The sequence below is a fragment of the Pholcus phalangioides genome, unplaced genomic scaffold, assembly GCF_987345545.1.
Source record: "Pholcus phalangioides strain wild (caught in Gottingen) unplaced genomic scaffold, Ppha-v1.0 ptg000039l_1, whole genome shotgun sequence".
In the NCBI taxonomy this organism is placed as follows: domain Eukaryota; kingdom Metazoa; phylum Arthropoda; class Arachnida; order Araneae; family Pholcidae; genus Pholcus; species Pholcus phalangioides.
Genome location: NW_028301625.1, coordinates 18427775 through 18446742, shown reverse-complemented (window position 1 = coordinate 18446742; position 18968 = coordinate 18427775). Strand labels below are relative to the sequence as shown.

At 38.5% G+C, this 18968-nt stretch overlaps 1 protein-coding gene across 6 annotated transcripts in view; it reads left to right on the top strand.

Annotated features, from left to right (window-relative positions):
- Positions 1 to 18968, top strand: part of Creld (Cysteine rich with EGF like domains) — a 164188-nt gene that overhangs the window by 27987 nt on the left and 117233 nt on the right. For all 6 annotated transcript variants that reach the window (XM_089254047.1, XM_089254046.1, XM_089254045.1 and 3 more), the window contains exon 3: positions 15000 to 15082. In XM_089254047.1, coding sequence (XP_089110173.1) covers positions 15000 to 15082 — 83 coding nt within the window. The remainder of the gene's footprint in view (positions 1 to 14999; positions 15083 to 18968) is intronic.

The window sequence follows — 18968 nt, the reverse complement described above, 5'->3', positions numbered from 1 at the left end:
TGCTGCATATACAAATGCTGTAGCATATGCAGGATTTTCTCATAGAGGGGCATTCAACATTTTTTTCTTCCCAAAAAGGGTTTTTTACTGAAAAAATACACCATAATCTTTTCTCAGGGGGGGGGGGGGGCACAATTTTTTCGAAGGGCACACAAAAAATCCTGGCCGGGTGCTCGACACTACCATGTGGGGGGGGGGGGCATGGCTTCAACTGCCAAAAATTCTGTCGCTCGCGAATGATATGCCGTGGTCAACTAACCTGCACAAAGTGCAGTGAGAAGAACCACATTTTAGACAACTGCACTAATTCACCATTCAAGTACGTCAATTGCGGTGGCGACCACCTTGCATTTGATAAAAAATGTCCAGAAGGTCAAGGTCCTCAATAGCATCTCGTATATCGAAGCACGCCATCATATAATCTCTTACCAAGCTCCAATAATTGGTACATCATACTCTAATATGGTTACAAGTCCATCATCAGCTAGTAAGACTAAAAATTTTACTAAAGTATTCTTAGCAACTCAGATCAAACTCACAGCTGATGCATCAATTCAAACATCTAACCAACCATGTAATGGTTGTGGCTGCTGTTGCTCTGCTGGATTACGGAGGGGTGTCCACTATCTTCAAAGAAGAAGCGGAAAAAACAACAGCAAACATATTCAAAATATCTACCAGTACTAAACCAAAAATCAGTTCTGGAAATAAATCTAAAAAGAAACAATTCAAGTCTGAATATTCAAGAAAAGCCGCACTGAAATATCCCACAATTAAAAATGTGTCACTAATTGGGGACACATTGATTAGTAACATGGAACTGGACAATCCTCCAGAATCCAGTACTGCTCACCGAAAATTGACAGGAATAAATTTAAAGACCTTGAACCTTTGACTTCCATTTAAAATTTCAATTTATACCCAATACAATTCAATGGAACATTTTTGGTCTTAAATCCAATTATGAAGATCTCAAGGATTTGATCAATCACTATCATCCTGTTTGCATGGCACTCCAGGAAACTTTTACGAAGCCTTCAGAGACATGGAAAATCAGGCGGCATTCCCTGTTTCGTATTGATTATGATGACGGGAGTAGAGCCTGCTGCAGTATTGCTCTGCTGGTTCCACATCATTTGTTGTCACACGTTTTAACGCTGTTCACAACCTACAGGTCGTCACAGTCGAAATCTCTACAGTCCTATAAGAATTACCATCTGTTCTATTTATTTGCCACCAAATTATACCATCTTACAGAGAGGTCTTGAAGATCTGATTGATAAATTACCTCCACCATTTTTTCTTCTCAGTTCATTGCTCACAACATGATATGGGGTTCTAACAGCAACACCCTGCGGCAACACTTTGTGCGACATATGCAGGGCTCGGCACGGGTCACTTTTTTCTCTAAAAGTCACTTTTTTAGAAGCTGGTCACTTTTATTACCTATTTTCGAGCCCAGGTCACTTTTCCACTTTTTTCAGCAAAAAAACCTCGGTCTCGCGCGCTTTTCGGCTGTCTGTGTTTTTCTTTTCTTCAAGGAGGAACTTTACCGGTTCAAGGTCGCTAATTTTCTCCCTTCCTTCATTGAACTACGATCGTACAAGGAACCCCTATATATATATATATATATATATATATATATATATATATATATATATGAAGGCGTCTTTATCTTCCCGGTAGTAGAACTCCTTAATGAAGGTGTCTTACCCGGGAGCATACCGTGTGACGTCAGCATAACTTGATTTCAAGGCGCTTGGAAAGAAAGCTCCTTGGTTAAAGAGTCATTTTATGGAAAAGCCCGTCGGAAAAAAATAGCGTAAAAGGCGTACTTACAACAAAAAATTCCCCCCCCCCTACTACCATTCTTTCTTATTTCCCCACTCGCTCTTTCATTTTCATCTTATTTTAAAATTGATCCTTTATTTTATTTGTTTTGAAAAGTTTTAGTCCTAAGGGCCGAATTCCTTTCTTGGAGCATCGAGCAAGTTACATTTGTTGTTTGTTCTATCGTTACTTTTATTAATTTTTTTTAATATTTGAGATGACGATTTAAAGGCTCATTTACATTTAGCGAGTTTATAAAGAAAGCCCGTGCAGAAACTAACTTACGCGCAGCTGGAGAATACCAAAGCGCGCATATTAGAGATGCATACTATTAATACGTATTAAGCGTATTATTAGTATGCTTTGGAGAATATTATTGTAGCTGGCCAACGTTAAAGAAGCTCGCAAGTATTTTGAATTTACTTACAATAAAAAAAATATCATCCGACTGAAAATCGCGATCTATCTAGAAATAAAATTTGTTCTATTTTTCTAACTGGATTTAAATCTCAGCAAGAAACCGTAGTCCCAGATATGATCGAAAGGAGAACTATTTATGAAAAGATCACAGAATCCTGCAATTCAACGTTTATGGAAGGATGACGTCACTCTATGCTACCATACGAAGGTTTTTAACAACTGGCTGTTGCGAAGATATATTTTGGAAAGAGAGAAAATTCAACTGCCCCTGCTGGGAATCGAACCCACGTCCTTTCACTTTCCGGTTGAATTTTCTCTTTCCAAAATATATCTTCGCAACAGCCAGTTGTTAAAAACCTTCGTGTGGTAGCGGAGAGTGACGTCATCCTTCCATAAGTCGCCCTCTCGTGGTAGCGTCAGCAGTTGTGAGCTTGGCCTGAGTCTGGTCTGGCCGTCCATGTACGGTCCTTTTCAGTGTACACGAGCTCCAAGGAAAGATTGAGAGATTCGTTGACTCTGTAGTCTAGTGCGTTCACCCGGAAAGTGAAAGGACGTGGGTTAGATTCCCCGCAGGGACAGTTGAATTTTCTCTCTTTCCAAAATATATCTTCGCAACAGCCAGTTGTTAAAAACCTTCGGATTCAACGTTTAGTTTATCCAAATCAGATGAAAATTAGAATATCGTATTACGGCCATGGTAAATCGGGTGCCCCGGGTGGAGGCGAATTCACTGTTTTTGTTCGTTGAAAATTACGGGAGGAGTCAGAGCTAACGTGGCGACTTTTTTTCGCGCTAAAATAGGTAGCCCTGACAGCAGCATCCATAAACTCTATCAACCGCATTTATAAATCCCGTATGTCGTTGATTCGATTTTTGTGTTCATTTTATCCTAATTTTCCGTATTTCCCGAATATATTTTTCTATCGATTTTTGCATATTGCCGCATATTTGGTTGATTCATGTTATAAATTATATATTTTTTTGTAATTTTATGTGCCCTTTGTCAGCCATCTTGAATTGACCGCCGCAAAACGGCGATTGGTTTTTCGCGGAAAGAAGTCGCCACGTTGGTGCTTACAAGGTTCATGGGAAATTTACCGGGGAAGACCGCATAGTCTTTTTCTGTTAAAAATTACGGGGGGGGGGGGCAAAATTATATTGTTTCTGGGTAAAGTAGTAAATGTTTTTTTTTGCAGGGGTGTATGTTGTGTGTAAAAAAAAAGAAAAATATATATTTACAAATTTTTCTCTCAAAAACCGAACAATTTCAAAACTGATTTATTTTCTCCCTCACCCAAGGGCAGTATTATTTTGGAGCCCCCTCCGCCTGTAAAAGAGTAGACCCACCCACCCTTCCCAGTCCAGTCATAGGTGCAGATAGACTTGAAGGTCTTAGAGGTGCAGCAGATGACAATTGATGTACATCATGTATACATCAGTAGGCTCTGCCATTGACGTTGGGGGGGTGGATTGCCCTCCCTCCACGTATAAGGGGCCGTTCAAGTATTACGTAAGCAAATTTTTAGCCATTTTTGACCCCCTCCCTCCCCCTCTTGTCAGCAAAATTTCGTCATCAGCTCTGCCCCTCTGAATCCTAACTCATATTTTCATAAATGGTGGTTGATGACGTAAGCATTATCGAAACCCCCTTCCCCCCCTTGTCATCAAAAGTCAGCAAGTCAGAACCCCCCCCCCATCGATGATGACGTAATACTTGAACGGCCCCTAACAATTAAAATAATTTAGTTAATTTAATAATTTAAATAATTTATTTAATTCAGTAATTTAAGTAATTTTTTAATTTAATAATTTAAAATGTTAAAAATTTAATTTTATGGTTTTTAATCATTAAGTAAATTTCTTAAAATTTGTTGGAACATATTATACAAACCTAGGTATGTACATCAAATTTGTACTAGTTAAAAAAAGTTTGAGTACATTTTGTATTCTGTCATTCATAGCATAGCATGAATGAAAAATCCACTAGAATGTAGATGGGACAAATTCTCTCATCAAATTTTGTGTTATTTCATTTTTTTTTTCCTTCTTTGAATGTGAAAATTTTTTCCCGTTTTGAAGTTTTTCCTGCTTAAATTGATTTTAAGATGGGTTGTGGATAGCAATATGGGGTCATTCAAGTATTACATAAGCAAATTTTAGCCATTTTTGACCCCCTCCCCCCCTTGTCAGCAAAATTTCGTCATCAGCTCTGCCCCCCCCCCCCCTGAATCCTAACTCATATTTTCATAAAGGGTGGTTGATGACGTAAGCGTTATTCAACCTCCCCCCCCATCTATGATGACGTAATACTTGAATGGCCCCTATGGGGGGGGGGGGAAGGCATTGCTACTGTTACTTAGAAAGGATGTAATGTTACTCTCTCACACATAGTTGTTGATAAATTTGATAAGTTGTTCAAAACTTTTCTGGTTAGCAGAATGCATTCGAGTTTGATTTTATTTCACACTATTATGTAAAAAAAGCAATTTCGACGAGCTCCATTGAAATACAAAGTTTAGTGAAAACTAAATTCAATTTCAATTCATTCAATTTGGTAATAATCAAAATTCATTGTCCATTTGGTCTCTTTCTAAAATTATTTTGGTCACTATTGGGTCACTTTTTAAGCATTTTGGTCACTATTTGGTCACTTTTTTAAATATTTTGGTCACTATTTTCACTAGTTTTGAGGCCATGATCCTTGCTGAGCCCTGCATATGACGTCAGCCACCAAGACTGTATATATAGCTGTGTAATACTCACTCGTTCTTCCACTATGCCTTTTTCCTGTTCTAATTTTTAGTTTACGCGCACGCAAGTTGTGTGCCACAAATTTCAGAATTTAATCATGTTGTATTTCTAAAATAAATATTTAAGTCAATGCATCGCTGGGATTTTATTCCGTAGTGCTGAATAAAGAATAAATTCCAAGCAGCTCGTGACTGCTTAATTTGGTGACCTGGGCGTGATACACTCATGGGGAAATGAATAGATTGTTAGACAACATGGACCTTGCCATCATGAATGATTTCAGTTTTACTGATTTCCATGCCCCAAACTATAGTTTCACTGCAATATATTTATCCTTATGTTCACCTTCACTCTTGCCTAACTGGTCCTGGTCGGTAAGATCTGGACCTCCACAGGAGCAATCATTTTCCTCTAGTGGTTAAGTGCCTTGATCGATGCTACACCATTCCTGAAGGCCCTCCTCGATGGAAGTTTACGGCTGCCTGATGGGCCAACTTCAAGGTCAAGGCAGAAATCACAGAGGATATGGTTTTGCAACCCAATGTCGACTATTGTGTCAACCTTGTGACCAATTGCTTAATTTCAGCTGCTAATGAAACGATACCCAAAGTCTCCTCAAAAATTTATAAATTTTGTAAACCTTGGTAGAACCATGAATGTAATCTTATTACAGCACAAAAGAAAGCATGGAATATGTTTCGGCAATATCCTACCCATGACAACAAGTTAGCATTTTTAAACGCCAAGGCAATAGCGAGAAGAACCAGGCGCCAGGCTCAACGTGAGTCATTGTAAAAGTTTTCCATGGGAATCAATTCATCAACTTCATCTAAAATCATTTAGGACCGAATTCGAAAAATCAATGGTCATTATCAGTCTCATCCCATCACCATTTTAAATACCAATGGCACTACCATCAGCTATGTGAGGGATATTGCAGACACCATTGCTGCCCATTTCGCCACTGTCTCCAGTGATGCAAATTATCCCCCATTGTTTCATTCTGTTAAATCATCAGCTGAATGCACTGACCTTTTACACCAGGCGTGTTCAATTCATTGTTCACTCTTCATGAACTGATGATGGCTTTGCAGCAAAGTCGAGACTCAGCTCGGGCCCGATAGTGCAATGTTTATTGTGCATTTCCCGATTCCGATTCATTATTAATTTAAATCCAGTGTGATCGTTGAATGGATGACAACAATGAAAGAAATTACACATTCGTTAAACAATAAACACTTATTCAGTTAACTATTAGAATTTTATCAAAAGGATTAACACAGTTAACTTTCTCTCTCTAAACATTATTTGACACGGTAAAAGAACGCTCCCACCACTTTGTCCTGAAATTTATGTGCTAGTCCAAATTATCCATAATCCAGTCCACAATATCACTTTTAAGCATCAGCCTTCTATGCACTGCAATCAGAGAAAACCCTGGAGCCGCCGAGTTCTCATGGTATTGCATCCTGAAGTGTCCGTTGAAACCTGCATAGGAAACAGCAGGTGGCGAACATTGGGAGAGGCCCAGAAGCAGCCGATCTGCATGCAGATCGTTCCACATGCCTGACGAGACCGTGACGACCTTTGAATATTACAGAAACACTGCTGAGGAGAGGTGCCGAAGCATGCCCTTCTGCAACTAATGCATTATTTTGACTGACAGATCACCTGGCGTATGCCTCTACAGGGCGAAACGCCTTAGAATTAGTAACTATTTTGAAGACGCGGGAATCTGTCGGAAGTAGCGAGCATCTGGTATTTATATGAGAGCGTTCCCATAATGCCTCTTGACGGAACCAATCGCAAAACTGAAGGTACGGCACTGAACTTGTATCTAATTTACTTATCTTCATGAGAGAGAGAAATAATATTGCACAAAAATATGTCGAAATTTGGCAACGTAAAATAAAGATGGCGGCCGATCGGCGACACATGATTTCGCCGATCGATCCCGGAAAAAAAATAAGGTAAAACAAATTAAAATCTATATAAATGACTAGAATAAGGACCATTTCTGCAGGGGCCTAAATGCTAATGTTACAATAGCATTCATTACTCCATGATTCAGCATCTATCATCAGAATCACACACACTTTCATATTTACTCATATTGTTTAATCAGTTTTGGGTTGATCATACATTTCCTGACATCTGGTGAGCAGCTATAGTCCTTGCATTCCCAACCTGTTCTAATTCGTTAGAAGTTCCATAGAGGAATATGAATGAGGTGCATGTGTGGTTTAGTAGTCTTTGCATTCCAAAACCCTGGCAAAAATCTTCAACAATCTTATACACTCGTGTGCAAAATTAAGAGAATTTGCACATTGTGTCTATTTTCATAAAAAAACTGAGCCAAAGGTACTAATAATGCCACTGAAGAAGTATGCAAATATTCAGTGTCGAATACGTAAGCATACAGGGGTGTGTGTGGGCGGAGCTGTGACTACGGAGGAGATGATAAGGGCACAAGGCATTTTCCACGATTCGTGTGCTCGTACTCCTCGGCGACATTCGCTGTGTTTCTCACGAGAATTTGGTAAATTTTATAAGCTATCACGTAAAATGAGTACCACAAACGTATGGATGATGGAATGAGATGGAAAATCGTCAGTTCATTGGAGGCAGGGAAATCACAAGTGCAGGTGGCTACAGAGCTCAATGTTACACCCAGTGTCGTCTGCAATTGGGGAAAACAGTTTCAGGATACTGGATCTATATAGAGAAGTCCTAGACAAGGTTGTCAAAGAGCCACGACGACCAATGAGCATCGTTATTTGGCACTTTCAGTGCACCGCCACAGGACTGCTACAGCATCACAGCTCTCACGTGAGCTGCATGCTGTCACTGGAACTCGAGTTTCGCGGTTTACTGTTGCCGGAAAGCTTCATGAGAGAGGGCTTTATGCCAGAAGACCTGCTATTTGCGTCCCACTAACTGCAGCACACAAGAGAGCTCATTTAGCATGGTGCAGACAACATCAGCACTGTGCTCTTCACAGAGGAGTTGAGATTCAGCCTGGACACTGATTCTCGGCATACACTCATCTGGTGAGAGCCAGATACCCGATACCATCCCTTCCACATCAGGGAAATGGACCACTATGGTGGTGGAGGTGTCATGGTCTGGGCAGGTATCATGTTGGACAGCCACACACCCCTCTATGTGTTTGGCAGAGGGTTCATGACTGTTAGGAGGTATAGAGAGATCTTAGAGCCCTATTTTCGACTTTTGAGGAGCACAGTTGGCCCTTGGTTCCTGTTCATAGACAACAATGCTCGTCCACATTGGGCTCACCTGATCACTGATTATCTAGAAAGTGAGAATATTTGGCGTATGGATTGGCCAGCCAGATTTCCTGATCTAAGCCCTATAGAAAATGTCACCTATTGCTTTGACGAGTTGTGTATGTAAGCTCATAGAATTTGTGGTCTATCACCTTATGTACTATCTTGAGATTAATAATATTTTATCTAAACATCAAAGCAGGTTTTGATAGTTCAGGTCAACAACGTGTCATTTTTTATGCCTTGAGGCATCAATAAGACAAGCATTCATAAAGAAGGAGCACATGATAGCAATATTTTTTGATATAGAAAAAGCCTACGACCATACCTTGAGGCACGGAATCTTTTCTGACCTCTATAATTGCGGCTTGCTGGGCAACTTGCCCATTTTCGTTAAGAACTTTTTAGCATACCGCATCTTCCAAGTATGGATCGGAAGCACATTATCAGCTCCCCAAATTCAGGAACAAGATGTACCTTAAGGTAGCATTTTAAGTGTTACACTTTTTATTTTGAGACTCAACAGGGTGTTAAATCAACTCCCATTGACTGTCACTGACACACACTATGTGGATGATCTTTTAACATCTTATCAATCAGTGAATATGAGGTCAACTAAGAGGTAATTACAAACCTCACTCAACAAGATCAGCAAGTGGGCTCATGATAACGGCTTCTCTTTCTCTGACGACAAGATTGTCGCTGTGCACTTTTGTTACCGTCAATCCCTTCATGATGATCCACAGATATTCCTCAACAATAACCTATACCAATAGCAGAAAACACTAAATTCCTTAGCATCAAATTTGACAAGAAACTTACTTTCAAACCTCATATTACATAATTAGGAGCTCATTGCATGAAGACGATGAACCTCTTGAAGGTCTTCTACATCATGAGGAGCAGATTGTAAGTCACTCCTGCACATATATGAAGCTCTTGTAAGATCAAAGCTCGACTATGGCTCCATTGTATATGGGTGAGCACCGATGAAAGCCATCGGTTGGGTGCGGTTCTTTCGAATTTCTCTGGACAGCACCTGTCGGTCTCTATCTCCCAGTTCCGTTGGTCTGCCGACTTGGGGCAAATTCCGACAATCACAGCTCACCTTCCACTTCTTAATCACATAGGCCACTGTCAATTTTGGGTACTTCAGCTTGCTAGATATGTCCCTTAAGGATCAGTCATTTTTGTGATACCTGATAATTATACCTTTCTCGAAATCAGAGAGCTCCGAACTGCAAGGCATCTTGCATGCGACTAATGCCGATGTTGTTTCCTACACGATATATACCGCGATATAGGGCGTGACGTATCCGCAGATATCGTCATTTGCATAGGTGTCCAAATACTTATTGGTAGATAGTGTATATGTAAAAATTATTTGCAAAGTTAATTTAATATTTAAAAGATTAGAATAACACACATTTTATAGATTTTCTCATGTTATACCAAAATCAATATTTGTGATATTCAAAAATTAGCCACGTTTAAAATCAGTGACCAAAAATGTGCCACGATACTTTGTAGTTTCCAAAACTTGGCATGTTCATCAGTTTCCGGGCAATTTTCTAAAATTTTAATTCTACAGGTTTGAATAATCAAATTTATTATATTAAATTGATTCTAAATACAAATTTATATGTGATTTATTGTGTAGTAATTAGTTTTTTTTATTAGAATTAAAAACGAAATGAACAATATATATTTTATTGTGGTCTTTTGTTTCTATATTTCATTGCGTATGTTTTTTTTTATTGCGGTGCATGTAGTTCAACACAGTACCGCATTTCTTGGAATAATCACCACATGAATGTATGCATCGCTGTATCGGAAAAAAAAGACCATCAATATAAGAATGACATTTCGTTTATGAACTTGACATAAGGTCCCCGCATACGCTGCACATTTGTTATAAAATTTATTAAATACTTATTTTTAATTTTGGAAATACTTGCTAACTGCTCAGTAATGACTATCAAATGCTTGCCAATTTTAAAAATGCTAGTCAGTTAATTGACAGTTGAATACCATGTGATTCAATAGGCCAATCTCTTGGAAATTGTTTTTTGAAACAAATATGAACATCGGGTTTCCAGATTTGGAAATACGGACGCACTATGTTCACATCCTTTCAGTGCATTCAAAATTACCTAAGATTGAATTGTGGCGATTGTTCATAAATCATCATTAAAGAAAACTCTCACAAAATAGAAAACGTATGAACTTATCAGAAATTGGTAGCTGTATTTGATATTTGCTTACTTTGTTTTTGTCAGAAAAGTGTAAAATAGGGGAGCTTTTTTTTTCTTTTGTTGGTAATCCTGCATTTACAACCGAATGTAGTTTTGTAATACTGTATACAATTAATAAAAGTGTGGGTTCTGCCAAGCTCCACATTTGCCCCCCCCCTTTTTTTTTCAGGAAAACTTCACATTTTGTACGCCTACCATTCTGTACCATAATTTTTTTATATTCCACTTAGTGACTGCAAACAGATGCTGTTCTGGATTCACTAGCTTCCTCCAATTTCGATTCTCAAACAAGTCAAAAAAATCATATTGTGATAGAACGTCCATTCGATTTATAGCACTTAACACTGTTTCTATCCCCCCAGATGGTCAACCATAGCCCACTCTTGAAGACTATCCCCAAAGCCATCTGGCAGTCGAGTGGTGAGGGAATTAGCTTCTCACTGTGCCGATCTGAGTTCGAGCATGGATGTCTACTAACACTAAAAAATTCCCTGGACGGATCATGCTGATCCCTTGGGAATACATGATGATCACGTTATAAATTTTAAAAAAAGAGTCCCAGCCGGAGCCAATGAAAGCATTTTTGTTGCAGAAGATTCTTTCTCATATGGCGGGTGTCATTAAAATCAGTGGAATGTTTTGTCTTTTTACCTTCAAAGAGGGCCGAATTTGAGCTGTTTAAATGTTCTTTGTGGTCAGCTGGGACAGCAGCCTCCAGTCACAGGAAGAATCCCCTTTTTTTCGTCCTGACCACTGTACCAACACCCTCCATAGATAGCTCTCCGAAGAAGATAACCCCCTTTCTTTAGGGGATGTAAGCTGAACTCTTGTCTTTTTTCAATACCTTCAGTAATCTGAAATAAGTGCTGCTTTACTTCGCTGCATGCCTACTCACCCTCCCACCTCTACTTGTGGCAATACTATTTGGGAAGACCACACACGCTGTTAATAGGAAGGTTAGATAATCATATATGTTTTTACTTCAATGGCAGTCTGTGTGGAAGAAACACAAAAAATAAACAATGTGGTTTAATAATTATACAACCTTTGACAATAAAGTTTGGTGAATAGTCCTTTAACATTAACGTAGATGAAATGTTAACGAAAGTTACCTTACTGTCCTTCAAAATAGTCACCTCCCATTACTATGCACCGCTGAGATCTCCTATACATGTCCTGGAAACTTTGCAAGAAGTCTTCTTTTGGGATGGAGTTCAAAAGCCTCGTCACGTTTCGTTGGATGTCAGGAATATCATCAAATCTCTTTTCCTTTCAAAGCGAGTTTGAGTCGTGGGAATAGGAAGAAGTCTGGAGGATTGAGATCTGGCGAGTATGGTGGATGTTCAATTTGCACCACCCCTTTTTTTGCCAGGAACTGTTTGACGATATTGGCTGTGTGAGGGCGAGCATTGTCGTGAACAAGAAACCATGAACCTTGTTGTGCGTACTGAGGTCGTACCCTGCGTAGACGTTTCATGAAACAGGTCAAAATTTCAATGTACCTTGCAGCATTTATCGTCGTTCCCTCAGGTAGAAATTCCTTGTGGATTTTCCTGTTCTCAGTTAAGAACCAACACACTAAACAAGCGCTTTGTAAAACAAGTCTTTCACGGAACACAAACGATGCTCAACTGAACAACAGTGGCGGCAGATGGTCAACACCTGCCGCTACGCATGTGCATCATTTTGCTTCGCCAGTGTTGCCAGATCGGCCGTTCTGACTTCATTCACTGAACTTTATTGTCAGAGGTTGTATAATATTTACGATATAAATGATGCATATGACACTTACACACGTTTATGTGAAACATGAATTTAAAAATAAAATTTGTCCCCCTCTTTCTATACTCCAACATTTGGCGCCCCTAAGAATTCGCCGCCCTGGGCTATAGCCTGCTTAGCCCCCCTGTAAATACACTACTGGGGGTTTATATGACAAATTATAGTTTTCGTGATCGATGTCATTGTGTGTTTTACACTTCACATAACATTGGTTTATTAACATACATGCTTGTAGTTCCTTGACATGACAAGAATAAATTTTATCTTATTTTTATATGGAAATTTATTTTGGCGCAGCTTGACCAAATTGGTCCTTTCGCCACAAAAACCCAAATCAAATGAATATCAGCTTATTCTGAATTTTTCAGCATCCATATATTGGGGGGGGGGAAATTAAAGTATTATGTGAGCACCAAATGAGGGGAGAGGGGATTTCACACCTTTGCTTACTTTTGATGACAAGGTGAGGAGAGGTTTAAATAGTTACGTAAGCAATTTTTGGTATGAAAATATGAAAATAAAATTTTTTTATTGAAATCTGAATTGATGAATGAATTTAACATCGACAAATTTGAATTAAAATCAAATTTAACTGGGACAAAATTTCTAGTTGCAGCTTTACTTTACAGAGTGAAGAAGAGAAACTTCTATAATTGACTTTTTTTCCCCTGATTAGTAAAGTGAGCGTTAAAAAAACCTGAATGTGTTTAAAACTGTAGTACAGCACTCACTTGTGAACTGCTTTTTTTCATTGCTGTAACCTCAAATCAATGATACAAATATTTTTACAGTATTACCATTATTCTCAAAAATTTATAAATTACAGTATATTAATGCTTATCACTAAGTTAAGATAAAGTGTGTTTTATCAGTTGTTAACACGGCAATGCTTTTCTCATATTACATATTTTATTTAATAACTTCGTCGTGCATGCGTATGAATGCTCACCTTAGCAGTGCAACGAGTCAAACATGTGTCGGGTCTATTCTCCTAGTGCCTCTGTGACCTTGCAAAGTTGCTTGGGAAAGGGGGCTATTGCAGCCAAAGTCCCTGGGCTCCAGTGTATATGTGGTGCTGTATTTAAATGAACTTTAAATTTAAAAGAATGTAAAAAATTAAATTTTTGAGTGATTTTCTTTTACTTGGCTATGATTATGTTGTGCAGAGGGGTACTTCCTTCCCCTCCCATGTTAAAGCTCAACATTCATCACTTCTGAAAGGCTATTAACGGTGGCATGTCTTGGAATAGGAAGATACAAACTACCCCTCTAAGTGTAAAAAAATTTCCAGTGTCCTCAACTGAGAACAGCAAAATACAGCACACCATTTTGAAAAGAATATGGAGTTAAAAAAATAATAATTTGTGAAATTTATGTGCAATAATATTGTACAATAATTTATGCACAACCAATATACAGGGTGATTATAAAAAAACTATCCCGACATATAGGCCCCTAACTATCATACCATTCACAGAAACTGAATGAAATTTTGGCATAAGGTATTTTGAGGTATGCGCTCAAGAATGAAATGGAAAACAACAGTGTCACTCTAACAGTTATGGTTACAGTGAGAAAATTTCGAAAATATCAAATGGCAACACCAAGTTTTTTGTATTGGAATGCGATCTCCATACTGAAAAACACTAAATAGCGTTGGAATGGCACCTGTAGCACGAAAATCCCCGGAGCTTGGCAAGGAAAAAGTAAAAAGGACTTTGCCGTGCACCAGAGCATTAATGTTCGTTTCATTCGTCACACCGTTTCTTCGGCTGAGATCCCAGCCTGATTAGTCCTCCACAAGGTCATGTGGAAAATTTGTGAAACACAATAAAATGCTTTATTTTATGCTGCTTCTCTGTCCTTATTGGTTGTCCTCACTTTTAGCCTATCTACCGCCGGTGATTTTCATGCTACAGTTGCCATTCCAACGCTATTTAGTGTTTTTCAGTATAGAGATTGCATTCCAATACAAAAAACTTGGTGTTGCCATTTGATATTTTCGAAATTTTCTCACTGTAACCGTAACTGTTAGAGTGACACTGTTGTTTTCCATATCATTCTTGAGCGCATACCTCAAAATACCTTATGCCAAAATTTCATTCAGTTTCTGTGAATGGTATGATAGTTAGGTGCCCATATGTCGGGATAGTTTTTTTATAATCACCCCGTATATATATATATATATATATATATAAATAACCAGTTATAAAAGAATGACTTGCATGAATGTTATATAAATAGTATAAGGTAGAGAATAAAAGGGACCTCTACCTGAGACAATAAAATACATCAACTTCAAAAATTTATTTCTAAATCAGAAATGGCTTCTTTATGTGGCTTATGGTTTTCTTCAAAGCCAATCTCTGTATAGGGTTGTCATCTGTATGTACTAAAATATACAACAAGGCTAAAAGAATTATATAAAGCTAAATCTTCATTGTTTTCAAATGAGGATGCATCAAGTGTAAGAAATTGCAATCCATATTTTCAATCTTAGAAATTTTCAAAAAAATCATTCCACATTTCTCCCCAAAGCTATTAATCTTGAAGCTATTTTCAATTCATTGTTAATTGTTGTTTAACCAGTTCCTCCCCCCTTCCCCCATTCTCATTGGTGGCTAATGTTATGTAATTTTTTAACAATAAATATTTGACTGTGAACTTCTTTTAGGGTATGACCGAAACATCAAGAGGCAAATTTGAAGGTGGAGATGCTTCATGGGAGGAAAGTAGACTAGGTGCATATGCAGATAGGTAAAAATGTTTTTTTTTATTTATTTATAGGAGCCTACTAGTATTTGAGGCATACACAGGGGAAGGCATGTGCCCCTCCCAAGACAATAAAAAAATTTTAATATTTAAAAATATCTTTGCTAAAGAAACGTTCAAATATCAAAAGAAAATACTGTTAAATGCTATCTCAACCTATTTCATTAATTTGAAATGTTTTTGGAAGGTTGGTAACAGAAAATTTCTCTGGCAGAGATTCTTTGTGCACCCCCCAAACCATATGAATCGCCTCTAAATGTTGATTCTGTGTATGCCCCTGACTAGAGTGTTTGAAAGTATATGTTTCAAATTGACCGGGTTGCTTTTTTATTGGTAGATATTGTGGTAAGAATGATAAGAACCTGGTAAATATAAGTTTCTATGTTTAGACTATGAACGAAAGACTGGATACCAGGATATTAATTTCAGAAAAGAAAATCACTTGACTCTGCAATAAATTTAACCACCATCCCTCTGCAGTTTCTCTCTGTATGTTGCTATCTGGGGGGGGGGGGGACGATTGTCATTAAGAGCTATTAGCTGAGTTTAGAAGACTGTTCACACACACACATGTGCAGTCCCGTTCAACGTTCATACACAATATAATAAGTCAGCGTCTACTTCGAAGTTAAGACATTTTTCGACTTTCTAGAAAACTACTTGGTGAATTGATCTGAAATTTTGGCCATTTAAAGCATTATTAGGTATGTTACAGAGAATATCACTTGATACATCATTGTTGAGACCATACAATACCAGCTGGAAAACTTCTCAAATGGACAATGTTTAGATTTGGGGCGAGAGGAATTAGGGCTCTCTAAAAAATAGGCTTCTCAGATATGATAGACTGTATTTGGGCACATTTACAAATCCCTTGAATGACCCGTGGCATTTAAGTGATCCCTGGCACATTTTCAGATCACTGAGGTAGGCCTCAAAGTTCAATTTCACATTCAAAGATCACCTAAGTAACCTGCGACACAATTACAGAACACTTAAATGATCCGTGGCACATTTAGAGATCCCTTGAGTGACATGTGGCACAGTTTTAGAGCACTTCAGCGGCCCCCCAGTGAGGTTCTACATATCACTCAAGTTACCCGCGGGACATTCCCAGATTACTTCAGTGATCCGTGGCATAGTTACGGATTACTTGAGTGATGCATGGCATAGTTCCAGAGCGCTTAAGCGGCCCAGGAACATATCCAGAGTACTTGAAGGATCCGTGATACGTTTAGAGATCATTAAAGTGGCTCTGTAGGGCAGGATTTTCCAATGTGAAAGCTCGCCCTTGATGGTAACGAGGCTATTCCGTGGAACCCTTAACAAATTTTGAATATTTCTTCAATATACAGGGTGTCCTAAAAGTCCACATTCGCTCTGCGAAACAATCCTCACTTGCAGTAGATAAGTGTCAAAAAATATATATATATTTGTGAGTTACACATAGTGTGACCATATGATTCATATTTTATGGGGCAGAATTATTTTTTTCATAATATTCTGTTATTTCATCGTTTTAATAAAAATGTTAATTTTGTCAAGCTTGCTAAAAAACTCGCTTTGAAATTTTTAAATGGTGAATTCGTTATTTTAACATGAGCTATAGGTCCTGCATCAATGGCAATGTTCGTTTTTTTCCATATGGTCATACTAGTTATACACATACCTTCGGGATAACAAAAAACATGCTCATTTAATCTTTTTTTCTCCTCCACATTCATTTTTCTCATTTTCAATAAACTAATTACAGGTTGATTAGCCTCCATGTGAACAGATTTTGAAGATCGTCGTTAGAGGGCACCTGGGAGCCAAGTAGAAATAATTTGTGTTTTTGAATGTGTAGAGTGAGGAAATTCTTTTTTTGAACTGCAAGTTTTAAATGCAAAGTTATGGCGCGTAAAATAAATTTGTTTTGGGAAGGTTATGTTGTAGCACTTTTCCACACAAAGTTCAGCTTCAGTGCAATCATAAAACAGTGCAAGGATCATGGACTTTCGATAAGTAAAGGTGGAATTAACATCATTAGATAGTGAAGTGATTCGAACATTCCATGTAAGAAATCTCTCACAAAGGCTGCTCGGAAGCGAACCTGTCCTAAGGTCACATCAGCCATAGAACAGGTCATCAGGCATTTCGCACTACAGGAAAACCCACCAATGCAAAGAACTGTGGTCAGAAAGGTAGGAGTAAGCCAGGCAACCATATCCCAACTCATTAAAGGCAAATTGCAATTACGTAAAGTGGGGAAAGCTCAAGGACACCTGCTAACCCTTGGGTATAAAGAAGAACGAAAAAGGAATGCGCGAAAGTTGTATGAAAATTACCTGGCAGGTAAAACAAGTAGAAATTTGTGGCTTCCCTAGATGAAGCCTGGGTCTACCTTTATGACAGCAATAAAACTCGAGCCATCATTTATCGTCCTGTCCATTGTAAGGGTCGACCAGAGTGGGTTAGACAATGTAAGGAAGAATTTCTAAAGGGATTCATTGTGGTAGCAGGATACTTGTACAGAGGGAAGTTCATGATCCGGAAAATCTGAAAAAATACACAAGTTAATGCAGCCTACTTCCAGAAATCGGTAATGACACCAATTTTCACCAAAGACATACCTGCCTTGCACGGAACTGACACAAACCAGGTTCGCATCCACATGGACAAGGCGTCCAGCTACACAGCTAAAAGCTCACAAGCTTTTAATGAACGGATGGCAAAATCCACAGGAATCAAAGTTATACCATTCGACCATGTCTCCGTCAAGTCTCCAGATGCAAGTCTGATGGATTTTTGTAGCTTTGGACTACTTAAAGAGGGCACTTGCAAACCGTCATCCAAGCACAGTCAGCGGTCTATGGAAAATATGCAAGGAGGAGTGGGACAGAATTCCCCTGCCACAGCTTCCGATAAGTCTCCTTCAATAGAAATTATGATGTCATGCCATTGTTCGAGAACAGGGTGGCCACATAGAACACAAGTGCTGGTGGAGACATGGATTTTCCTAGGTGAATTTTATTTTCAAAATCGTTCACATGGAGACTAATCAACCTGTAGACCGTTATTTATACAGTTCATAGCCGATCCCGAACAGCTTTTTTGTTTCTCACAGAGAGGGGTTTGAACGCCAAACGTTTGGTGTGCACACTTTCTTCAATAGCAATGTGCTGTTTGATCATCATGGCACTGTTTTTGCAATAGTTCCTTGTATCAGAAAAGGCACTGTAAAGGACAAAAGAAGGTATTAAACACATGACATCTCTGAGCATCTTGTGGCACAGTTCACGAGTATCTTATCGACCTGGACTACCATATTTCACTACTATGTAATCAGTATTTCACAAATACCCACAGTTTTTTAATCTCGACAAATAGTACACAGCATTACTGATTTCTCATTTAAGTATTCACATTAAAATTCACGAAATGCAAGAAACTGTCAAAAGAACAAGAAAATAGTAAAAAAAATAATAAATGAAATCAAGGCCGAAACTGGGGAGGGGGCAACTGCCCCTGGCGCCAAACTTTAGGGGGCGCAAATATCAGTGAAAATAAAAATGTCATTATAAAATCATCAGAATTTAAGTAGAGTGGGTGGCAAAATCATGTTTGCCCCCCCCCTCATAAAAATCGTATATAGTCACTACCCTGGATGAAACTGCCTTCAATGATAAATTGTATTGATAACAAAATACAGAACAAGATGAAAAAAATTACCACTCACTATACTTGGTCATGGGTTGAGTGTGAATTTTGACATATACCATTCTCATTTGAAATGTGGAACGAGTAGTCAAAGTAAGAGAAAGGGTGAATATTACCCTCCCCCCGGTCCAGGGTGCCAAACAAGCATCAGCTATAGTGAATATAAACAAAA